Raw genomic sequence first — 24,491 nt, 5'->3', positions numbered from 1 at the left:
GAAGCCTTGTCCATTATCATCATTTTAGCCAAATAAAAACTACAAATCGAAATTATAATTTTCTTTAATTTTTTAAATCCTTGTTATTATTTATAATCCTTGTTATTATTTCAGCAAAAATCTTTCGTTTATCATCCTTTATTTTGTTTCATAAAACATTAAGGCTAGGTCATAGATGAAAGGCACGCGGAGGCTATGTAACTACGCATTTAAAGTTTCAAACAAAACCGCGCTGAGATATTCCGGATGTCCTGCATGTTTATGACGTAACTAGTCACTCAGGAATCCTTTTACACAGCCAGCCTTAGCCAGCACACAGCATGACGCAGGTACCTATGTGCTTTGTACGTACCATGTAGCTATTATATACGCATGGATTTAGTAAGTACTTCGTCGGAATACCTACTAATTCCATGGCCATACGTAAGACTTATAAGACTGGTCTGCCAAGAACTTATTGACTCTTTCATAGGGAGTTTCTGTGGAGTCACAGATCTGATATAAACATTTATCAGTGTGTGGCATGGATTTAATAAGTACTTCATACGGAGTACCTACTAATAGGGGATATTCCTGCACATTTATCCCGCCAGAGTACAGCACTGTATGTTAGGTACACAAAAGCTTTGCCGCCTTTTGCTATGTCAATTAAAACGTTTATTTTAGAGTACTTTATTAATCCTTTCAAATGTATGTGAAAATACCTATACAACAATGTAGCATATTCATATAAGATAAAAAATCTTCGAAAACTATGGGAATTTTCGAGCCAGTAAACAGTCGAAAAGAAGCTCGGACTATGGACTTCATACAGTAAGATCTTCAGTCAAAATCAAGTTCATATCAGTTTATGACCACAGTTGACCAAATAATGCAGAACATAACCTAAAATAATAATCACTAAATCCTTCCTTTTTCCTTTAAACTCGGTCACCACGATTACGTAGAAGGTATTTTCGGTCGCAAATTTGCAACAATATTGAAAATTGACAGTTTTTTCCATTGGCAATGTTTTTGTATCTTAGTTGTACCAGTAGCGCCATCTGCGCTCAGCTTTGCGTAATATGCCTTATTCCATGGTATGTGGAGTATGTGTATATAATATGACTGGCTTTAGTATTTATACAATCCTCCAATCCATTTTTAGGTGTACTGCACATAGCCAGCCGTTATACGCAGCAACAGCACAGCACAGACACGATGGTGAATGTACGGCTTGCCTGTTTGTCACTGTCAATCCACACTGTCTAACCCGTAACGTGAGTAATAGTCAATTATCAGTTTTTCTTAGAGAATAGAAAACACATGTGTTTTCTTTTGCAAGACATTTTAATTCAAAATCAAGTCATAGTTATCAAATTTTAAATCACAATCCTAATTTAATGCACAATGCCTAAAATTGAAGAGAAACCTAAAGTAATTTTAGAAGAATTCAGAGTCAAGGTTTGTTGATTTAATTAAAATATAGCAAAGGTAAAGGTAAGTATAGAAGATGATTATATTTTAGTTCTAATAAAATTTTAAACGAAAATACAATAACTTGCTTTTCAGAATGCGCCAGACGACTACGGACTAGCAGATGAAAAATGGAACTTTAAAAAATTTGTTAAAAAGTTCCGCATAGTAATAGTGCGAATGGACAACTTTGAAATGGAATTCGACTTGATTGGCATCCAACCCGCTTTTGCCAATGCTTTTCGAAGACTAATGCTTAGTGAGGTACCTAGTATGGCAATAGAGAAAGTTATGATTAGAAACAACACTTCTATAATTCAAGATGAAGTTTTGGCTCACAGATTGGGCTTGATTCCTTTGAAAGCTGATCCCAGATTGTTTGAATATCGCCCTGAAGGTATGTTTCATGTTCCAAATGCATATAACTATTATTATTATCTGTAGTCAATATAGTGATCTGTCATGCTGATATAATCGATTACTAGAGTAAAAATTAGTTCCAAAGATGAAAATAGAAACCTATAAAACAATAAAATTATGCATGTCTCAGTCTATTCTGAACACTTAGACATGCAATGTAACAACCTAAATTGAATAGAAAATTAGGAAATCATTTGAACACAATAATGTACTGTACACCTATTTTTTAGATCATAATGTTTCTGAACTTATAATTTATAGATTTCATATTATCAATGTGTATATAATATTTTTTGCGTACCTATCTGCACTGGTTACATAGGAATGATAATTCAAATTGGCTCTTCTGGATAAGCACAAATAAATATATGAACCTGGATATTGACAAATTTGCAAAAAAGAAGCCTTAGCCATTTTTTGATATTTGCTGTCTGTGACCACTACCTTTTTTGGGGGCTTAACCAGGTTCTAGCTGGTTTTACAATAGCACACATTTACTAACAATTTTACAATATTTGTTCCAGATGCAAGTGAAGGCACAGAATTTGACACGTTAGAATTCACATTGAAAGTAAGATGCTCCAACAATAAATCACAGCCTAAAGATTCATACAGATCAGAAGACTTGTATGAAAACCACAGTGGTATGTTTTCTTGTCCTATGGTTGATATTTCTTACTGCAAGTAAATAAATTGAAGACTAAAAATAAATTGAAATAAAAAATAAATTGAAGACTTCTGTAATGTTATAATGATTCAGCATGAATTACAGTGTAGGTCTCATCACATTGTCTTCACCAGAAGCTACTGGTAGTCTAGTTAATGACCTTTGTAACATAATGATCATCAAGCTGGACTGTCGCACTGGCCCTTCCAAACTCGATTCCAAGTGTGGTCAACAAAATTAAAATATTTTTTAGTTCTGTAACAATATAACAGTTTGATAATCCTTACAGATATTAATATAGGAACTGTACCTAAGCTATTTTTAAATTTGCAGCTATTAAAGAAATAGCTGACACAAATGTTATAATATTATTTGGATTTATTTGTTTTCAGTGTACTCATCTCAAATGAAATGGCAACCAATTGGTAACCAAGCTTCAGTACACAAGGAGGCAGATGTAGGCCCTGTCCATGGAGATATTCTAATTTCAAAGATGAGGCCGGGGCATGAATTAGACCTGCAGTTGGTTGCTGTGAAGGGTATTGGAAAAGATCATGCGAAGTTTTCACCAGTAGGTGAGGATCACATTTGTTGACTAGCTATAGGATTACTCAAATCAGTCTTCATGAATGTGGCTAACTTACACAAAATACCTCAATTCAGTCCATTGGACATTTTAAAAATGATGTCTTTATAGTATTATAATTACTTTTTGAATAGTAATAAAGAATCTAACTAATATTGTTATTGTTAATAATAAATGTGAAAGTAAGTTTGTTTATTACGTCTTCCGCCTCTGTCAATCTTGAAATTTTGCATACATGTAGATTGAAGTAAGGATTAACTCGGGCAAATATTTTTTCTGTACAGAATTTACGCAAGCGAAGCCGCGCCCAAAGGCTAGTTATAAAGAAAAATTGTTTTGTAAATTAATTGTGGTTAAATTAATTATTAAAATGTGGTCATATTTTCAATATCATATACATATTAAATAATATTGTTAAAACCAATCCCCAGCAGAGGGCTGACAAATATTATGAAAATGATTATATATATAAATTTTAACTTTATTTCCAGCCACAGCATCTTACCGATTGTTACCTGAAATAAGCTTGACTCGCGAGGTATCTGGAAGCGAAGCCACATTACTCCAGACATGCTTCTCCCCTGGTGTGATTGACATTCATTCTGATGGTCGTGCTTATGTAAAGGAAGCTCGCTATGACATGTGCAGCAGGAATGTCTACAAATACAATGAGATCAAAGATGCAGTCATACTGAGTAGAATCAGGGATCATTTTATATGTAAATATACACTACATTGGTATATTTTATATCAATAATTTAAGTTCTGTAACTTTTAAATTACTGCTGATGTTTTGATATAAACTCAAATTTTATATGGTTTTCTCTCTAAACCAGTGAGCCGTAATATTTTAGTTGTTGAAATCACCACAATAGTAAAATATTTTGTTATACTAGGTGGTTGAAATAATAGAATTCTATTCATATAGTAAATGTGTACTACAAATGGTTTTTTTTTTATTTCAGTCAATGTGGAGTCTGTGGGAGCCATGCCACCTAATGTTATTTTTGTGGAAGCAGTGAAAATATTAAGAGATAAATGTAAATCCTTGTTAGATGAATTAAACATATTATAATAGAGGCATTGGTTAATACATGAGGCAGTTGTTTCATTCTGTAAAAAAATTAAAAATCGGAACCCTTATAGGACCACTTGTCTGTCCGTCCGTTCGAGTTTTAAAATGTTTAGGGTAAATAGGAGTTAAAAAAAATTTTGCAAACCTTATTGTGTCATCATATATTATGTTACGTTATTATTGTAAAATAAACAGTTTGGGTCAAGCTCTTATGCAGAAAATTGAATAGATGGCGCTAGTGGTTTTAAATTTAGGTAGATAGCGCTAGCTGGTTTAATGCCGTCTCCACACTGTCGTACTCACACCAGTACCATTACCAGTTATTCCAGGTTATTTTCTACCCGTGTGCCAAATTTCATAACTATCGGCCCAGTAGATAATACGTGAAGAGGTAAAAACAAACATATTTAAGTATTTTCGCATTTATATCATTTTATATTAGTTGGGATTTATTGATGTACTTGTGCCGATACCGTGGGAATTTAAGGGATAAAAAGTATCCTATGTCTTATTCCAGGTTCTTATTTTCTATCTTATCTTTTGTGTACCAAATTTCATAACAATCGGTCCAGTAGATAATGTGTGAAGAGTGACAAACAAACAAACCTACTTTCGCATTTAGATAGATGAGAACATAATATTAGTTCCGATAATAATATTATTTTTACAAATAATAGTACACACATAATAATACTAAAACGTAGGTTTTTTCTTTTCCGTGGGAAAAAGACTTGGCGAAAAGACAGGAGTTTGCGGACAGAAAGTCTTCCTTCTCTATGATTTAAAAAATTATAAAAAAAAACAAAGAAGTTGTGATTGTGTTGTGTGTATTGCATGTGTAGTGTATTGAATTGAAATTTTTAGTTACCTAGTAGACGAAGAAGAATTTCGTGATATTTGCATAAAATTAAATTGTTCACCGTAAAAATGGGAAGCTTAGATAGAGGAGTTCTAACTGGCTTTATTTGTAGATTGTGTTCCGAAATGCATCGTGTGGTCCTTCATATATATGGCGAGGAAGGCATACGTTTATGTATATCGGAAAAAATCAATAGATATCTCTCAATTAATGTAAGTATGAAGCTTAGTTTTTGTTATAAGATACGTATAATGATTTAGATGTTTTATTTTGCTAGGTATCCCTTTTCTAGAACTTCAGAACATATTGCTGGATGTTTGATTATGCAAACTGTTTTGACATAACTTCCTTCATTTTAGGTGTCTCGGTCGGACCCCCTACCCAAAACAATCTGCAAAAACTGTTTAGATCGGTTGGAGAACCAGCACAGATTGGTAATGCGCATTGAACAAGCTGCTCATTTACTAAAAGGACAACGCAGAACACGACTAGGTCGCGGGTGTTACGTGAGTCTATGTGATAACTCCAATAGCCCTCCTCATCCTCCTATACCGAAATAAATTACTTGTATGTGTCATGTTATAAGCATGCTTTCAAGGAAACAAACTATTATGTAATTAATAATTAGTCATACTATTTAAGATTTCTTATTTAAGTAAATTATAGTTAAAAGTTATGTTATTATCAACAAAATTTAGCTAAACATTCTGGAAATTCTTAATGTCATGCTACCTGTTATTGGAATAGATTATTATCATTGCAATATAAATTGTGGTTTTGTTTCTTTTTAAAGAAATTAAATCAAATAGTTATTTATGTTACATAACTAATTTGAATAGGTTGCCAATTTAGCACCTAAGAATATAATATTTTTGTTTATATTGTAGTAATTACTGACAATGCTTCATTATTATGACTTTTATCTTGAACGTCCATTGTGAAATGTTAATTTAGAAGTAGTAATGTTACAACCACTATGAAAAACTGACATGACATATTCATGGTTTGCCTTCACAGTAGTAAAATAGCCTATAAACTTATATACTGCGCAAACCATAGATACATCAGGTATCTACTAACATGGTGCAAATTGTACAAAACATGTTCACCATGCAAGTATTATATTGTAAATATGCTATTACCCATTATAATATGAAATATAATTCTTTTGAACACTGGTAGAACATTATTAAAAATTCACTTACCTACCTACAGTATTTGTTATTATTTATATATTTTATTTGTTGATTGTTTTTCAAAACAAATTATCTTCTTTATTATAATAGCATAAGAGTGATATGAGCTTATTGTAACTCACTTAAAATATGATTTCAGTAACATGCCTATATGATCCGATAATAAAAATGTTGTTTTCTTATTTTATGAAATACTATTGATTGGTACATAGTTAAATTGTCAGAAGAGGTTTAGAAGGAATCAATTCCAATATGAGGTACTATCTACCCATCTAGCCCACAACTTCATATGTGAGTAAAAATCTGTTACCCGTGGGAATTTCAGGAAACCCCTTCTTAGTGCTCCCCTACACTGTCCTAGGAACCTACACACCAAATTTCAGCTTTCTACGCCCAGTAGTTTCAGCTGTGCATTGTCAGTCTGTCGGTCACTAAATAAAGCAAGAGTTCTATATATGTATATAGATTTTGACAAACACTACTTTTTGTTTTCAATAAAGGAAAGGTATTTAATAAATTTAAATTAAGATTTTTTATTTCAGTGAAGAAACAGGAATTTGACCTAAATAGTGTTTTTTAACCCCTGACAACAGGAGTTATAGTTCTACATGTCTGTGTATCTGTATGACTGTCAGTGGCACCAATTTTGCAGTAGTATTTTTTATTTGGAAGGGAAATTAATTAATTAGAGTGTTCTTAACTATGTAAAAAGTGAGTTCAGCCTTTTGGAAATCATCAGCTCTTATCTAGTAGATGATGAGCAACTTGGTGTGGGGGGTGTCTTAAATTCTTACTTTTTGTTGATAAAATTCTTAATTGTGCCACAGTTCTATTTTTAAAACTCCTTTTTCAACCACATCGCCCACCTGCCATTTGGGTAGAAAATACACTACTTTTCGATTGTAAAAGGAAACCATTGTCGTCATAACTTTTATTTTTCTTGTTGGTCTAAATATCTTGTGTTGTATTGTAACATGTAGGTATTGTCAAATTACAATAAATTTTATTTTCCATGTATCATTCCAGTTTCAATTCCGAATTTCAATATTGCTTTTATTAAATTAAGAGTTATTATAGCTAAGCAAAAAAATATTGTATGACATTACAAACATTACATTTGCTCTTAGAAGGTTTTGTAGGGTATCAGATACTTAGAAGCAGTTTGTTTTAATAAAATTTAATTTCTTAAAAATGTTTTATAAACCTGCACAAAGTCCTGTCGCGACTGTGACACCCTGTTAGAACTATGTAGCTCTTAGCAAATATTAAATTTAGTACAGAATATACTTGAATTTGACCAACTGCTAAATTGATGTATGTGGTGAACCCTAAAAATGTTTCATCAGTAACAAAGCTTTTGGCAGTTTGTAGTAATAATATAATAGGCGCCCTACCTATATTTTGTATCATTTATTCTGATTAGTTTTGTAAATGTAAGGAACTTTAATATAAAATAAAGTTATATCATGTGTGTAAACTTAATATGACTTATTATTTAATAACTTTCTTATGATTTTTTCATAATCAATCAAGACATTGGTGGGTCGAAAATGGAAATCGAAGTTTTTGTTTTGTTGTTGTAGATAACAGAGATGGATATAATCATCATCAGATCAATCAGAATAGATATAATCTTCTCATCACTTCACCACATAATAAAAAACTAAAAAAAAAAAAACAAAGTCGCTCCCTATTTCTAAAACTACGCAATGGATAATTCCTGAGGAAGTGTGTATAATTTATTATGGTTATACCAGAGTGAAGCCGGGACGCTAGTTGGTAATAATTAAGTAAATTGAATTATTTTGTGATCAAACTACATTGTAATCGGATTAAGTATATTTACTACATACCCGTGCCCTTGTACCCCGGTTTTCTCCTGTGATTGTGTGCTACTACGCCTTGTCGCCCAAGACTACTGCTGAGCCCCTGGGAATAGGAACGTGTGCCTCACTACGCCCTGATGTCTCAATGCCCATCTGCCCCTAAGCTGCTATGACGATATTTATGGTTTTTCGTGTGTATAGTAGTAATATATTCTCTTTGATTTGTTACAGCCTATCGTGAAAATTAAAGTCAGTCTTCTGTACCGCCGTGCCTTTGTGCCCTAGTACCATTGTGTCACGGCACAGACCATTTAACCTTATGTACATAAGGTTAAATGGTCTGTGCCCCTGGGACCTGATATTCCTGTAACCCTATGTTCATGACCTTGTGACCATGCCACCTAAATCTTAACAGTTTCGTCGAGTACCAACATGCACATCGTGTATCCTCCTCATAACCAAAGACTTACCAACGGGACTTACCGATTCTGAAATGACAATATTGGATGGTTCGCAGTGTTTCGACCGCTGCGGCCGTGCTGTCATTACAATTTTTCAAATTTTAACAAAGACAAAAATGGGTCTTACTATACGACTACATTAATTACTACGAAAGTAATAGTAATGTCAATTTTATGAATGATTGTTTTTGGAAATGATTCCTTCAAGAAAATTGACGGCTTGTAATGACCAACCATCCTATTATGACTTTATGCGTTTGAACGATAATATGTCCAAGAGTGGCCTTCCATTGCGAATTGGCTATTGGATTAGTTCACAGGATTAGTTGAATCCATCAAGTAGGAAATCAAATTACACAGTTACACCGTTTATTTATGTTTTTACACTATCGTAGTACTAATTTTATAAATGCCAAAGTAAGTTTGTTTGTTACCTCTTCACGCTTTAACTGTTAACCAATATTTTTGAAATTTTGCGTAGTTTGAAGTACGTAGAAGGACATAGGGTAGGTTAGATACCTTTCATCCCGGAACTATGTTCCCGTGGGAAATTATATGATAGTTATAGAATATACCTACTATAGTACCAATATTATCGATCGCTCAGAATGTAAAATACTATCGAATTACAATTTATGTCTACGATATGTAGAAATAGTAATGTAAAAGGTCGGAAATAATTATTCGCAGAATACGTATTGCAAATTTTATTTGTGTACTAAAATGACATAGATTATTGGGAAACTATGTACCTACATATCTACATTAATATTGCACATCTCCACTTGCAAGGAGCTTTTCAATTCTGGTCGAGTTTTTGTGTATTACAATTCTAAGATCATTGATCTTTTCATGCTTTTCATTGATATCTACTTCTAGTTGTTTCACCTTTCCGCGGAATGGAAACAATGAGTCTTCATTTAATCTGGAAGTGAAGAATAAATGCATGTACATTTACAGACGGCGGCGGCAGGCACCTATGCAGCATACATGGTACCTATAGAATGGGTAGAGATCATCAAAGCGACAGAAGTAAAGTCCTTCCACATTATAAAAAAGTCCTTTGCCTGTCTGTTGGCTGTCTATTCACAATAAACTCAAAAACTACTGGGAATGGATTATTATATGTATAAGGCACTGTTCGCACAACCATTATATACGGTCGTGCGTCGCGTTCATGAAATAGTTGAGAGTATTGGCTTCAGTCTTTCTAAGGCAAAATGGTCTGTGCTGTGAGTCATGCCTTGCTTCATGGTCGCGTCGCGTTTATTCGTCGTTGAAATAAGAAATTGTTCCAAAATCATAACATTGATAAAATTGAATACTCAATTACCACCAGCTCGATTAAACTAGTATTATTTATCAATTTGGGTAGTAAAAAGAAGGATGATAATAGAGATCGAAACGCTCGAAGATTTACGCTTTACTTGGCCCTAGATTTGATTTCAATTGAGCTATTTGGGCCAATACCTGGACTTTTAGAGTCGAATAGAAAAAAATCCGATTACAAAGAAGACGAAATTTCATGATTCTTGATGATCTGGAAGTATCCTTTAGGTTTTGATTGCACTGTGAAATATATATGTATAGACATCTTATGATCGCGTTGATTTCCAAGTTTGATTAGGATAGACGAAGCTAAGAAGAGATCTTCAACACTTACGTCTTTTGTTTTAATAGTTCCTTTGACGCTTCATCGTATGTGTTTGCCCACTGTTGTAATTCTTGCCGCATTACTTCGACATCTTCCTGGATATGGTCTAGTATTTTGCCTAACGGGTTGGCGACTCGCGAAAGCCCTTGGATATTGTATCGCAGCTGCTCTATTTCTTTATTTACCGCTTCTCTTGCTTTTTGAGCACCAAATTCCCATTCCTACAATATCATTTGGTAAATACTAAATCGTTGCTATCTATCATAGGTATCTACCGTGTGACTGGTTTTATATCTTTTAAGTAGGTAAGTACTTCCTTACCTATTATTGAAATATTAAATATTGTTAAATATTTATATTTAAAGTATAACTATACTAAGTACTTACGATTTCAGTTTTACCAGCTAGTTGTGAAAACTCTTTTTGAGAGTCCAATATTTGTTGAACTAAATGACCGTGCGGTTTCGATGATAGTTGAAATTGTTCTTGTTCGTTTTGTGTGTGCAACATTTTTTTCTCTTCTATTATTATGCTTGAATCTTCCTCCTATAAAGAAACCATTCACATAAATATGTTGTACTGTATTTTCAACACTTTATTAAAACTATTATCATCAAACAAAATTACCTCTTCAATTGGTGTATTTTCTGCTATTATATTTACTTTCCCTACGATAAGATTTTCTGATTCTGTTATAATATTATCATGTTTATCCCGTAGCCTTGGAGCTCCAGGTCTTGACGATGAAGGCCGCACGCTTTTAGGTCTTGCACTTCCAACACTGTTCGTTTTTTCAGGTGATTTTGGAACAGATTCTATGTAGGAAACACCATTATTTTTCACATTATTGAAATTTTTATCATCGACTGAACTGTTAATATGGGTATTTTTATCAACATCAGAATTTATCTCCTCAAGGACATTATCATTGTTACGAAAACTGTCGTTTTTAACTTTGTTACTTTTAAGATTAATATGGCTCAAAATAGAATCATCTGATGATTTAGAATTATAAGGGATGTTCGCTTCTTTTTCATTATTGACATTATTTTTTACAAGTTCATCTTGAGATTGCTTGTCATCTTCAATTTCCATCAAATCTTGTGAGGACAGCGACGAATTGATTTGATTTTCTACTGTTGAAGAAAAATCAGATTGTGGATGGTTTTTCGAAATTTCTGGAGTTTCATCAATTTTTGACACTTCCTCTTCAAGAGGCAAATTTGAATTTCTATTAACATCTTCATCATCCAAACTATTATTGCTGTTCGATGATTTAGTAATGTCATTCACTTTTTTATTTTTATCTATATTTTCCAACTGCTGCAGTGATTCTTTTTTTTCATCAACTTCCTTTGTTGTATCTTTGACATGTTGCGTACTCTTCTTTGGTGGAATATCATTTTTGATGGCATCCTTTTGACTATTTTTTGTACTAGTTTTACCATCACCCCCATTTTTCACAGACACCCTACCAGGGTCTTTTTTATTGGCAGTTAGCTTTTCACTGCTTTTTGATATTAGTTTTTTTGAATCTACTACTCTCTTTTCCTTTTCTTTGTTCAATTTCGTAGCTTCTTTATTTTTTTTGTCAGATATTTGTTGTACATTTCCACTTTCCTTGTATTTCTTTACAGCTTCCTCAGACGACAGCTTTTTATCTAAAGCTAAAGCCAATGTTTGAAGCAACTCATTAGTTTTATCTGCTTCTTGTCCAGCAACAACTTTTGAAGGTTTTATTGCTAACTGCTTGCCTGTTGTTAAACCTGTAATTAAGTTAAGTCTCCTTTGTCTATTTATCTTTCTTTGTTTTAGGTAACTACCATCGATGTTAGGAACAAAAGAACCCTTAACTTCAATGACAAATATTAAAGTGTGATATAATAATTTAAAAAGTTAAAACTAAAATGTGTATATTTTGTCACTATCGCACTTCACAATATTTGCCATTGTGGCCATTAACAAACAGAGACAAAACGTACTTTAGCTTAAAGTAAATATGTTTTAACGTTTTTATGAATAACAGGGAAATTACTATATAAATATTATTTGTATAAATATAATATGTAGGTACCTATCTAATAATAATAAACTAATAATACGAGAAAAAAATTGCACTGGAAACTCTTACCAATAACTGTTATAACTTTGTTAAGAAATTTAATTTTGCTTTCTCGGTCCTTCACATTCTCAGATATTAATTCTTCAGGTTCAAACAATCCTTCAAAAAAACCAGTCGTTTTCAGTACCTGTATGCAGATTTATATCTATATGTTAGTTAATATGTATGTAAGAAACGAATTAGTTGCTCGACTTGGCTGTGCACAAGTAATGTAATAATAGCCAATTTGTATTGAAATTAGAAAGATTTACACGTGTCTGAACTATCAAGATAGAGACAGAAATAAGAATATAGAGTACTTAGGTATGGAGGCGTTATTCAATACACTATGTAGAACTTTAACTTTATCGATTTTCTATAACTACCTATCGCCTACCTACCAATACCATGCACCCACCATATTTTCCGAAGTAAAATAAAATACATTAAAGTGGCTTCACAAAAAATCGATAGTAAATACACTTACCGACGTGACAACATCATGCAAAAATCTAAACGGTGGTTTTTTCAACAATTTCTCACTCAAAGGTGGTCTTTTCACATACTTCCCCAGCGAGATCTGAGTCGCTTTTATAATGTTGGGATCTAACTCCTTTTCCATGGCACATAGTTTTAAGATCAATTTATAATAATCTATTAAAATTAATTAACCTCCATAAAGCTAGAATAAAAGTGGCGACTCAACTCAAACGACAAGACTTCTAAAATGTCATTGTTTACGTTGTTTACACACAAAAACTTCCATGGAAACCATGAAAAAGCCACACCTGCCGATACTACGAATACAATTATATTTAAGAGATGAGTAAATATTTATTTGTTTATCTAATATAACATACCGCAAGATTTAATTAAGACTATTTCTCGATTTTCTTTGTAGATAGGTACAATACCTACCTAATCTACCTACTAGTTGTTCAAATTTACCGCCAATAGGGACTATTAAGGGCATTAAAGATGGAAGTAAAAGGGTTCCAGGAATAGAGGAAGACCTAAGAAGAAATGGATGGAGTGTGTCAAGGATAGTATGAACAGGAAAGGAGTATCAATTGATATGGCAAATGACAGAACGAAATGGAAGGAACTTACATACTGTGCCGACCCCACATGAGTGGGATAAGGTCAAGAAGAAGAAGGGAGTATTACTGCACATTTATCCCGCGAGGGTACAGCACTGTTAAGTATGTTAGATACACAAAAGCTTTGCCGCCTTTTGTTATGTCGATTAAAACGTTTATTTTAGAGTAATTTATTAATCCTTTGATTATGTAAGCATTCGTTTCTGAAAATATACAACAATGTAGTATATTCGGGTGCCGAAATATTGGGAATGGTCGTTTTCCATAAGATAAAAAACTTCGAAAACTATGGGATACGCCTCACGCTGCAAACTTTTCGAGCCAGTAAACGGTCGAAAAAAAAGCTCGGAACACTTCACACGTGAAGACTTATTAAAATATGGACTCATACAGGTAAGATCTTCAGTCAAAATCAAGTTTAAATATCAATTTATGATCACAGTTGACCAAATAATGCAGAACATAACCTAAAATAGTGTTATTATTTTCAGGATTATCCACTAAATCCTTCCTTTTTCCTTTAAACTCGCACCACGATTGCGTAGAAGGTATTTTTGGTCGTAAATCTGAAACAATATTGAAAATTGGCGCTTTTTGCCTCCATTGGCAATGTTTGTGCACCTTAGTTGTACCAGTAGCGCCATCTACGCTGATCTTTGCGTAATATGCCCTATTAGTAGGTACTACGTAGTACCTAGGTACAATTTTTTTATATTTGTGCCACCATGGATTTAGTAAGTAGGTACTTCATATGTGCCACAGGAACAATATGTAAAATATGGTCTTATATCTGTGTTCCCAGCCATACCTATAACTACAGGACGGTGAACAGGCATGACGAACAAGGGTTGCCATACACGATGATAAACGTGGCGTTTTGTTGCTAGCCAATCACTTTCGAGCTTTCAAGCGATTGAGCTGTCAAATAAATTGTCATGCAAGCCAACTAAAAAGAAAGATGGAGAAAATTGGGGCGCCTGAGTGAAGTTAATATCAAAATTTAATGAAGCTATCTTCTTGATCAACACAGTTTACAGGAGCAGTCGTCTACACAAACACGATATACAATGCCACCAAAAAGGTCGGTCGGTCGGCCCCTTGGTTCTAAAAACAAAAAGAAGACGATTAGGAAACGAAAGGCTGTGAAGATAAAATTGGAAAATACTTATTATGCCACTTGTTGTAATCGACCATTCGATAGCGAATTAGCTTTCATAAAACACAAGATTACATGTGATCGCCAGATTTCACTGCAATATGTACCTGATAAAAAGGCAAGTGTATTATTATATTCACACAAAACGATTTACTACACAAAAATAGTATACAAATTTACATGGCAAGTGTAAGCTATTTGGATTTTGTAAGGAGCTAGCAGCATAAACTGATTGTATTAGATTTTGCGTTCAGTTTATGTAGTTAATGATCAATAATAACCAGAAGTAGATACCTGTTTTTCTTGTTGTTTATTTTGTTACTTAATAATCAGAAGGCTTTTATCAGATAAACCAAAAAGTTTTTTTCATAAACTGTAGGTACCTATATTAATATAATTTAGGTAGGTAGTATTTGTTGATTGCACATATAATATTTGTAAAATATATTTAGGTAATTTATTTTCTATACATTTGTCTGTTGTTGCTGATATTAGATAATACAAATAGTTAGATATAGAGATAAATTTTCAATAATGTTAAAAAAAACATAAATCAGGACACAATTTTTTTTGTCACATTTTGTCAAAAAAATAACTTTATTTTATTCTGCTTAGAATTAATATAGCAGGAGAACAGTCCCATTACAAGCTACAACAAAAAATATTTTTATACACTATAAAAATGTTCTTTTCTTTCAGATTTCACTAAGCTGCAAAAAGTGCAACAAGAAATTTAAATTTAAAAAGAGCTTGCAAACTCACTATCATAATGAACATTCAAAATTGGCTGATGCAGTTCCTTGTCAGCAGTGTAATGTTCGCTGTCCTACTCATGAAATTTTGGACCAACATGTTCAAAATGTTCATGAAAAGAAAGAGTTTCCATGTGAGCATTGTGGCAAGGTTTTTGTCAGGCATTCCCATGTCATTCGCCACATGTCACAAACTGGATGTGATGGCAATGGACATACAGTGTTTACTTGTGAAGTAAGTTTATATCTAACTAGTGACAAGTCCCAGCTTCGCTAGTGTAAAACTTTAATAAATTATACACCTAAACCTTCATCAGGAATCGCATTGCTTGTAGATTGCCGAAAAACCTATAATATTTCTATAAATTGTATATATAACCCTCTTCATGTGAATTCAACTCGCACTTGTTACATTTTTACAAGTGTTAAAATTACATAATCTACTTAATACTCATTGATCAGTATGTGTTAGCTGTATTATGCTTTACAATCTTTTCTTACAGATATGTCAAGCTACTTTCTCCAGAAAAGACAACCTACAAGTGCACTTACGTCTTCAGCACATCATGCGCGAGAATTATTGGTGCAAGATATGCATATACTCTACAAAGAATTTCTCAAAGTTAGTGAGGCATTGGCAAAACACCCATATGAGTAAGTACTTAGTAATTCTTATGAAAATAATATTTTTAGTACCTAAATTTAGCAAATTAAAACAATTTTCAAGTGCTCTTAAAATTATTTTTTTGCAGATCCGCAGGTATTCACATGTGATCATTGTGGTAAATCAACAAGTTCTAGAGCAGCTATTTCCAAACACCTAGAGATCCACGGAGAGAAGTCTCATATATGTGATGTGGTAATTATTGTATTGACATTTGTGTTAATTTGTTACAGTAGTAGAAATATGTGAATGTCAATTTGCTGTCATTTGTTATAGCATTTTTATAATGTGACTTTATTTTCTGTTTGTATGGAATACTGGTATGAGGATTTTAAATACTACATATTATGTTTGCTAAAATTATTTTATGTCTTTCTTTTTATTGCTGACATGGGGTACTGTTTTGGTAAGTTGAGAACTATTATAATTTTGAAGCCACAGAGCTTATCTGCCAGGTAGGACACTACAGATGGTATCCATTATGAAATTCTTTGTCCAATATTATTGCTTTCTTTTGTAATGTTACATAAGATAAAAGTAATAACTACTATAATGTTAAATTTGCGAGATGCAAGTAATATACATTATATTACTTGCATCTCGCAAATTTAACTGGACGGCTTTCTTTATAACTACCACCATCTTATATCAGTAGTCTAACAACATCATGAAAATAAGGAATCAAAAATATTTCAGTGTGGGTACAGCACATTCACGACGGAAGTGTTGCGACGTCACGTGTTGACGCACGTGACGGAGAAGCCCTATAAGTGTCACCTGTGCGGAGTCTCCTACATCCAGCTCTCGCAGCTCCGCCGCCACATTGAGAAGCACAAGGGCAATAAGTGCTGCCATTGCAATAAGACATTCCCTTCTAAGCTTAAGTAATTTACTTCTTATATAATAACTAGCGTCCCATCCCGGCTTCGCTCGGGTAGAGCCATAAAGATAAAGTGTGCCAAATTTCATTCAAACCGACCTAGTAGTTTTAAAGTGTCTCCATTACACACAAAAAAATACAAATATTTTCTCTTTATAATACTAGTATGGATATTAGTATGGAAGCATAAATGCTTCCAATGAATTGTATGAAGGCATAAATGCTTCCGCAACTAATTCATTGCTCACGATATGATATTTTAAGCTTATTTTTAAGTTGGTATTTTCATCAGCATTCTATTTATCTGGCCTCAGGCTGTCCTTTGATATAGGCCTCCTCCATTTCCTTCCACACATCTATATTTGGAGCTAATCTTATTAACCTTGTGATAAACAGTTTAATCAACCATCTTTTAGTATGCCGTCGTGGCGGGTAATTTATTTTGTTCTCTATGTATGTATATTTTTCTAGTTTTCTTATTTTCTCTAAACAAATTCACATTTTTCAGGTTACTCATACACATTCGTGAACATGAGGGACTGGATAAGTTGGTGTGTACGTTTGAGGATTGCTCACTCGTGAAAAAGGAGTTCGCCGACGTTAAAACTCTGCACGCACATTTGAAGAGCCACGTGGAGTCGAGATGTAAGTACTGCCGTGTTTTTGATTGTTTTGTTGCTATTCCTAATAAAGTGCGATTATTCCCTGCTATTATCACTGTTTGATAATTAACTCTTTAGGAAGGTGTCAGTATGTTATTCGGTCATTAAAAACCATGATCAGTGTCAGTGGTCGTGTCACGCATGGCATGTCTAGACTGTTAGAAAGTGATGTCCGAATTTCTTCTGTTTGTTGTTTCGTGGCTAATGTTGGTTGTTCGCTGGTTCCAGGTGTTTCTAGAGTTGTTGTAGTTGTTTTGGGCTTCGACTGTTCCTGTTCCATTTCTTCGGACTTCAAATGTTTCTGTATAAACACCACAGCATCGTTGTAATATTGTTTCATTGACTCGAAAGTATTCGTGTGTTTGATCTTCTTATTGACACAAACGAGTGTAGTTATGTTGAAAATCAATGAAAAGTGTTCTTAATTCTTCAAGTTTTCTCCCTGCGTTAGCATATCTACGCTCGTAACCTTCATTAACTCTTAAAATTTTGTTAAAAGTTTTTCGATAGCTGATGTAATCTCTGCTTGGGATAACAGCAGATTTTCCATGTTGCTCATCTTGTTGTTGGTATGTTAGGTTGGCACAATGAAGTATGTTAAATGTTATAAATGTTGAAATCCTCGCTTGTGGGAGGCCAACAAACCGATTGCTAACACACAAAAACTTACCAAGGAAATCTCAAAAGGACCAATAATGTTCGGGGAGTGAGGTGTTGTTGGATGTTGATGTTGAAAGTAAAGGCCGGTGTATAACACTTTACTTTATTTACACGAAACAATTAATTATAATAATTATGTTAAAAAATCACCCGCTCGTAGAGTTGTAAATGTGCACTAAAAGTAAGTAAAATTGAGTAGTAGAGCGTCGACCAATCGACGTCATATAGGTGTTCGGTTACACCGAAAATGCTTTGTGCAAGATACGAGGGGTTTAGACTAGTTTGGAGCGCTACATTCATTTATTATGGTGGTAATATGAATTTCTTATCAACTATTTTGAGTATTATTTTTATTATTTCGTCTTTCTTTTTGGTTTTTATCAAAATATGTGTCATGTATTTGAGTTCCGAAGGTTTTCTTAAATGTGAAAATGACTATGTATAATTTTCGTAAAAATAACCATGAATTGTATCTCAAAACGTCGAACCCTGGGCTCCGGCGCTTAATGGCTGAGGACGGAACTGGAAAAACGCTCGCATGAGACAGAGTTTGAAGAATAGCAATGATTCAAAGATCAGCCGAGCCAGAAACGTACCATGAAAATTAACTATTTATTTCGTTTAAAATTTCACGTGTGACGTCAAGTTTTATTGAAATCACTATTTTATTGCCACTATAGTTTCGCAATGAAAATAGTTTGGGTGACGTGTTGGCAGCGTTCGAATGCGAGGTGTGCGGCAAGGCGTTCCACTCGGAGCTGACGATGCGGCGGCACGTGAGCACGCACCGGCTGGACCGGCCGCGGCGCTGCATGTACTGCGTGTGCGCGCGCGCGTACGTGCGCGGGGAGCAGCTGCTGCGGCACGTGCGCAAGCTGCATCCCGACATCTTCCGCCAGCATCTGCAGCACGTGCGGACTGTCTTGGTGAGTGTGCGCGGGCAATAGCTGCTGCTGCCTGTCTATCCGACTATATATAATATCAACATGTGTACCAGGGCGTGAACCCAGCGATAGAGCGCGTGAAGAAGTCTGAGCTGGAGTCGATCCTCACTGTGCTGGACGCGGAGTCGGAGCGCATCATCGAGAGCTACAGCGACAAGGGCGTGCTCTACGGCGGCGTGCAGACCGATGAAGAGCGCCCGGCGACCGCGGTGAGACCATAGACAAACTTATTATTTTTATTTTATTCCTATAGTCTAGTAAAATGCATGGCAGGAAAACGAGTAAAATCGAAAATACTACATCGACAACAACGTAGTTCTTCCGGTTATTGTGAGACCACAGGCAAACAGGAGACACCTTATTGCCATTTCAGTTGTGTGACGATACACGTGGCTGAGGCCGACGAGTGAAAATGCGGTTCCGCCATGTTCCATTCTGGTCGGAAAACGAAATGTCTCACCCCAAATAAGACGCGTGGTCTGCGCTCTATGTTTGGTCCATGGATAAAATATTTGTTACCACTGAAGGAAAACATTGTGAGGAAACCTACACTCTAGTTGAAAATTTATCAGCTAATGAGTGAAATGGATTGCTCTGATTTACTTCATAACATTGGGTTTTTGGTGCAGTCTCGCCTACTCTCGACATCGCAGATTGTTTCACGTTCCCTGTCACACTATTATGTATTATCAAGAATTGTAGACACCTAAAATAAGACTTTTTTTCAAATTTAGACATAATTTTATTAACAAAATCCAAGTTGAAATACGAAATTTTAAGAAAACTAAACAACGGGTAACGTGCTAATGCAATAGAATTGAGTAAAATAGAGTACAGTGTGCGTGTGTTTGTCTGTCTTGTTTGTCTGTTATAGTTTTTGTTAGCATTTACTATGCTTAGATAACATGCTACATGAATATTATTATCTTCTTCATTTACTTTGTCTCGATAAGCCTTGAAGCTTACTCTTAGAAAATTTGACATTTTGACTTTGATACGGAAAACATGTAATAGTCAATATTGAAATATTTAATTAAGTACATAATTTCAAAATCTCCGTTTGCTTTGCTCTGTATAATTTTTGTATACATTTTTCTTTCTCTCACTTCACTTTAATACTGTAATTATAATAATAGTACATATACCAAGCATTATACTATTTTTCTATTGGCTTTATTTGTAACGAATTCTGTAATTGACCTTTCTTTCTTGCAAGTCCTTAATAAGTTTCTTATTATAATTACCCATTGTAAAATTGAAAAGGCAATGGCAAATTGAGAAAGATATTTTGCAGGAAATCTTGTAGTATTTTTATTTTATTTAATACTTATATAATCAATAATTGTACTAGCTTTTGCACGTGGCTTCGCCCGCGTGAATTTCATAGTAAAATCTCGGTCATTCTTTTATCGCGTATTCTGTAAGACTGTCGCGTATTCTAATTTCCCGTTTCTCGCCACGTGTCTAGTCCCGCAACTTGTCCAATCCCACTTCCCGCTTAATTCCATGTAGGGATCTCGAACCGTTTCCTATATATTGTCCCATCACGTTTTTCGTAATGTGTCCCGCCCATTTTCCACTATGTGTCTACATCCCATTTCCCGCTTTCTGCAACGCGTGCGTCCTATGTGGGCAGTTTCCATGGCGTGTTACGTCCCGGTTTTTTATTAATCACAAACGTAAATTAAACATTATATGGTTCTCTTTTCAAAAATAATGAAGTTTCATATGAATTTCCACCACTAGAGATGCAATTTTCAAAATATAGATAATGCATTATTATATTTTCTTCTCCTTCCTCTTACCTAACATTTCAAGTTATTTACTACAAATTGTGTGTTTACCAATTTTCAGCTTTTTATCTTGAACATTGTATTAAGTCCCATACAATCTTTCACCCCCTTTCAAAGGGGTTGGGGTCAGTCAGTCAATCAATAATGGAAGAGTTTTATATTTATTGATTGATTTAGTCATTCAACATAATGGCCACTACTCTCAGCAGGAATACAACTATAAGAAGTAATATTAGCAGAAAATAGGATAAAGAACCTCTTCAGCGGTTTTGATATCTAGTAATTCGAAAAATATCAGTAGAGTAAAACATTTTCCTTAACTATTAACTTTTTGTGTTTTGTCACATTCTATTTTTTTTACAGGAAACAGAGAGCCCGTTGATGTCTGAAGAGGATTTGGAACAAAATCTGAAAATTTTGCTGTCCCACCTCATCGATATGGACACCCTGGAGGCCTTTGGTTGGCAGGATAGCTCTATTGACGAGGTCAGTTTGATCATTATATTTATTTTTTGGTTGGAAGATTGAGATGCAAGGTAATGTTTTTACTTTGTGTAGATTGTGTAAAGCCTTCTATTGCATTTTTAAGTGGTATTATAAATCAGAGTAAAGAGTAAAAATTTATTTATTTCTTCACAAAATATACATACAAGTAACTTAAAACATAATGCAAACCTTAAGCTAGATATTTTGTGAAGACTGGTGCTTGAAATAGGCTGAAACAGCCTGTCACACAAGACACCAGGCCTCACCTCCTAGATATACAAGCAGACATATTATGAGTAACAAAAACAAGTAATAAATATACCTACACATATACAAATACATATTCATACACATATACACATACATATTCATACACATATAAACGCACATAATGAAATACATAAACCTACATATACGTACTTGTTATAATTTTTAAGTTGTTTAAAGATATAATTATACGCATATTATGTCATTGGAGTCAAGAGGTGACCAATATCGTGTTCATCTAGCTGCAATAGATAGTTAAACATATGTTGCTTAAACTGTACCATTGTCAAATCAATAATATTAATTCTCTTTTGTATTAATGAGTAAATTCTTGGGGCTAAAAAGTTGTAAGTTCTTTGTGCAAATCGGGTCTTACATAGGGGGACATTAAAGTGATATCTTCGTCCGATGAGGGGTATACGCTGTGCTGAGTTACGATGAAACCTATGCAAGATATGGGATATAAAAAGTTTCCGTGCGCTTAATGTTTTGGTTTTGAAATGAAGAAGTGCTGTTGAATGACGAATAGGAAGATACATTAGTGCTTTCAAGACTGCTCTTTGCGCTCTTTCCACTTGTAGAAAATGATCCTCTGCCGCTCCTCCCCATGCGGAGATACAATAACAAAGTAAAGACTCGCATAAAGCTTTATAAATTGTAATAAGCAGAGGAACATTTGCCACGGTTCTAAGGTTCTTGAAAGCAAACATAAGCCTGCGAACACGTTTGGATAATAGAGCTATGTGAGACTTCCAGTTCAAATGTTCGTCAATCATGACACCCAAGTACTTTATAGTACTAGTTCTGAAAAGAGTTGGGCATTGACAGGAAAATGGAATTACAGCTTTACTATTACAGGGGTAGGTATGTATTGGTAATAATAGATTGTTATCTGGCCGCCCCGCGGCCGTTATACAGAAGCAAATATATTTAGTTTTGGATGTATTGAGTGTGAGTAGATTATTCTCGAGACAGGATGTCACCTTGGATAGTCCAGATTCCGCCATTAACTGTGTTTGGTTCCACGACGAGCCATAAAAGACGATTGCAGTGTCATCTGCGAACATTAACATCTCGCCATTGTGTAACTGCATTCTACAGAGATAAATCGTCGTGCGAAAAGCAAGTTTGGATGGTTTCGTTCCTTCGTTTACTTTACATTATCATATTTGTCGATGTATTTTGCGGTGTTCATGCGGTTTTTATCAAAAGATTAAGTGTTATTTCCGAGGAAGGTTTACGTGTACAATTTATGAATATTTTACCCTTGCGATGCCTGGACGGATCGCTACTAATGGCATAACTCCGTCAGGTGCTGGAGAAGGTGGTGAGCAGCTGCGGCGCGCGCGCGGCGGACCGCGGCCGCTGGGCGCGCGTGCAGCGCCTGCGTGAGAACGCCAAGCTGCTGTTCCTGCACGCCGGCGACGCGGCGCTCGCGCGCATGCTGGACTCGCACACCATCGACCAGATCGTACGCCACGTCATTGCGCAGGTCGCCGAGGGGCAGCAACGGAAGTAATTGCTTGCGGCGGTCGTGTTTTGTCGGATGCCTTTAAGCGACTTTAATAACAATCTGACACCGGTGTTAGCAACACTCTCGAAAACAAAGAAGACGGACTGGATTCTGAATTTCCTGACGTCACTTTTCTAAATTTAAGGATCCGTTTCACCGCCTTCTGGAAAAGATAAACTGATTGTTATATGTATATGTCTGTCTGAAGTTATTTGCCAGTTTTAAATTTGACGCGATCTGTTTGGTATGTTACGTGTGAAACAGTCCCTAAATGCCGCATTTTAAACGCAAAATTTTAACGTTATATACAAAATATAATCATTAGATATTAATTGTTATTTTTCAGATGTTTAATTTTTTTTTTTGTATGACTTTCAAAATGTTTTTCGTCATATTAGTAAAAACCATGAAATTCGTGTAACGTTTGCATTTTAAACACTGCAAAGATAATTTTAGGAAACTGATTGAACCTACATTAAAAAGAAATTATGTATAATTTATTATAATTTATCAGATTTTATAGTTATACTATATTATTATCATTAAGTTTGGCTTTAGTTCTTATTACAATTATAAGATTATTTCAATAATATATTGGTTGGAACACTTTTAATAAGCATATACTTTATTCATAAAAAAGTTAAACATACTTTAGCTTGAAGTATACTTTAACTTTTTCATTAATATATAATAACATGGTTAATATATAAGAAAAGTCACTTGGCTGTACCTCAAGGTTCTGTGACTGTGACATTTTCAATGTCAATCAATTTGTAATCTTAAGAATAGATAAGGTTGGTGGAGGGTTATATTTGTATGGAACATATTTAAGCTTTTCCTATTTCACTTGAACTGATTAATTCTTGTGCCTTTTGAAATGTGCAATACCATATGTGCCTCGATGATGAATTATTTGGATCTGAATTTTCTTTTATCTAATGTCAAATAATATGACACAAATACCTGTATCAATTTGTGGAGCTATGTATACAAAATATATTTCAAGTAAGGTAACAGGTATGATAACAATAAAACTTGTATATTTACTGTATTAACAATACGTGGTTATTTTTACATAACTACTTGTTGCTTTACTAAATCTATTCTCTATTTTTCACTATCTTCATTTTGTAAACATACTAAGCGACACTTAGGTTAAGTTTTATTAATATTTTCTGTTAAGAAACAATTGTGAATTTTAAAACTATCTGTATTAATTAGGTATGTGGCTAATTGTTGGGTTATGTGAATATTTTGTAGGAATAAGCATATTATTATAAAGATTATTTTTTAAATCGACAAATGTGTTTTATT

General features: G+C 34.3%; 3 protein-coding genes across 4 annotated transcripts; 2 read left to right on the top strand and 1 right to left on the bottom strand.

The window, feature by feature from the left end:
- Positions 1-1,272: 1,272 nt before the first annotated feature.
- Polr1C (RNA polymerase I and III subunit C) lies at positions 1,273-4,226 on the top strand. 2 transcript variants are annotated; one of them, XM_053757951.2, is made up of 6 exons: positions 1,273-1,443; positions 1,552-1,852; positions 2,400-2,519; positions 2,935-3,117; positions 3,620-3,847; positions 4,094-4,226. In XM_053757951.2, the coding sequence occupies exons 1-6, from the start codon at positions 1,390-1,392 to the stop codon at positions 4,201-4,203; spliced, it is 996 nt and encodes a 331-aa protein (XP_053613926.1). In that variant the 5' UTR covers positions 1,273-1,389; the 3' UTR covers positions 4,204-4,226. The 2 variants fall into 2 exon arrangements, with proteins under 2 accessions (XP_053613926.1, XP_053613927.1); XM_053757952.2 differs by having other exon boundaries at positions 1,279-1,479.
- A 5,011-nt stretch (positions 4,227-9,237) lies between these two features.
- Positions 9,238-13,034, bottom strand: IFT54 (Intraflagellar transport 54). Its single transcript, XM_053757960.1, has 6 exons — positions 12,788-13,034; positions 12,331-12,448; positions 10,827-11,965; positions 10,587-10,745; positions 10,209-10,420; positions 9,238-9,470 (listed from the first exon to the last, which is right to left on the bottom strand). Exons 1-6 carry the CDS (start codon positions 12,920-12,922, stop codon positions 9,311-9,313), a joined length of 1,923 nt encoding a protein of 640 aa, XP_053613935.1. The 5' UTR covers positions 12,923-13,034; the 3' UTR covers positions 9,238-9,310.
- Positions 13,035-14,308: 1,274 nt separating this feature from the next.
- LOC128676950 (oocyte zinc finger protein XlCOF6-like) lies at positions 14,309-24,480 on the top strand. The gene is made up of 10 exons (XM_053757426.2): positions 14,309-14,674; positions 15,256-15,543; positions 15,812-15,962; positions 16,061-16,167; positions 16,669-16,856; positions 17,361-17,497; positions 18,892-19,100; positions 19,172-19,327; positions 21,275-21,397; positions 22,977-24,480. The coding sequence occupies exons 1-10, from the start codon at positions 14,468-14,470 to the stop codon at positions 23,181-23,183; spliced, it is 1,773 nt and encodes a 590-aa protein (XP_053613401.1). The 5' UTR covers positions 14,309-14,467; the 3' UTR covers positions 23,184-24,480.
- The last annotated feature ends 11 nt before the right edge of the window (positions 24,481-24,491 follow it).

The sequence above is a fragment of the Plodia interpunctella genome, chromosome 17 (genome assembly GCF_027563975.2).
Source record: "Plodia interpunctella isolate USDA-ARS_2022_Savannah chromosome 17, ilPloInte3.2, whole genome shotgun sequence".
NCBI classification, from domain to species: Eukaryota; Metazoa; Arthropoda; class Insecta; order Lepidoptera; family Pyralidae; genus Plodia; species Plodia interpunctella.
This window is presented reverse-complemented; position numbering and strand designations above follow the sequence as displayed.

Excerpts from the sequence above, each read along its gene's own strand:
- IFT54 (XM_053757960.1), bottom strand. The coding sequence starts at position 12,922 with ATGGAAAAGGAGTTAGATCCCAACATTATAAAAGCGACTCAGATCTCG. Across the intron at positions 12,449-12,787 it reads TGCATGATGTTGTCACGTCG|GTACTGAAAACGACTGGTTT; the intron begins GTAAGTGTATTT and ends ATCTGCATACAG. Across the intron at positions 10,421-10,586 it reads TAGCTGGTAAAACTGAAATC|GAATGGGAATTTGGTGCTCA; the intron begins GTAAGTACTTAG and ends ATGATATTGTAG.
- LOC128676950 (XM_053757426.2), top strand. The coding sequence starts at position 14,468 with ATGCCACCAAAAAGGTCGGTCGGTCGGCCCCTTGGTTCTAAAAACAAA. Across the intron at positions 16,168-16,668 it reads AGTCTCATATATGTGATGTG|TGTGGGTACAGCACATTCAC; the intron begins GTAATTATTGTA and ends AAAATATTTCAG. Across the intron at positions 21,398-22,976 it reads AGGATAGCTCTATTGACGAG|GTGCTGGAGAAGGTGGTGAG; the intron begins GTCAGTTTGATC and ends TAACTCCGTCAG.
- Polr1C (XM_053757951.2), top strand. The coding sequence starts at position 1,390 with ATGCCTAAAATTGAAGAGAAACCTAAAGTAATTTTAGAAGAATTCAGA. Across the intron at positions 1,444-1,551 it reads TAGAAGAATTCAGAGTCAAG|AATGCGCCAGACGACTACGG; the intron begins GTTTGTTGATTT and ends CTTGCTTTTCAG. Across the intron at positions 3,118-3,619 it reads TGCGAAGTTTTCACCAGTAG|CCACAGCATCTTACCGATTG; the intron begins GTGAGGATCACA and ends CTTTATTTCCAG.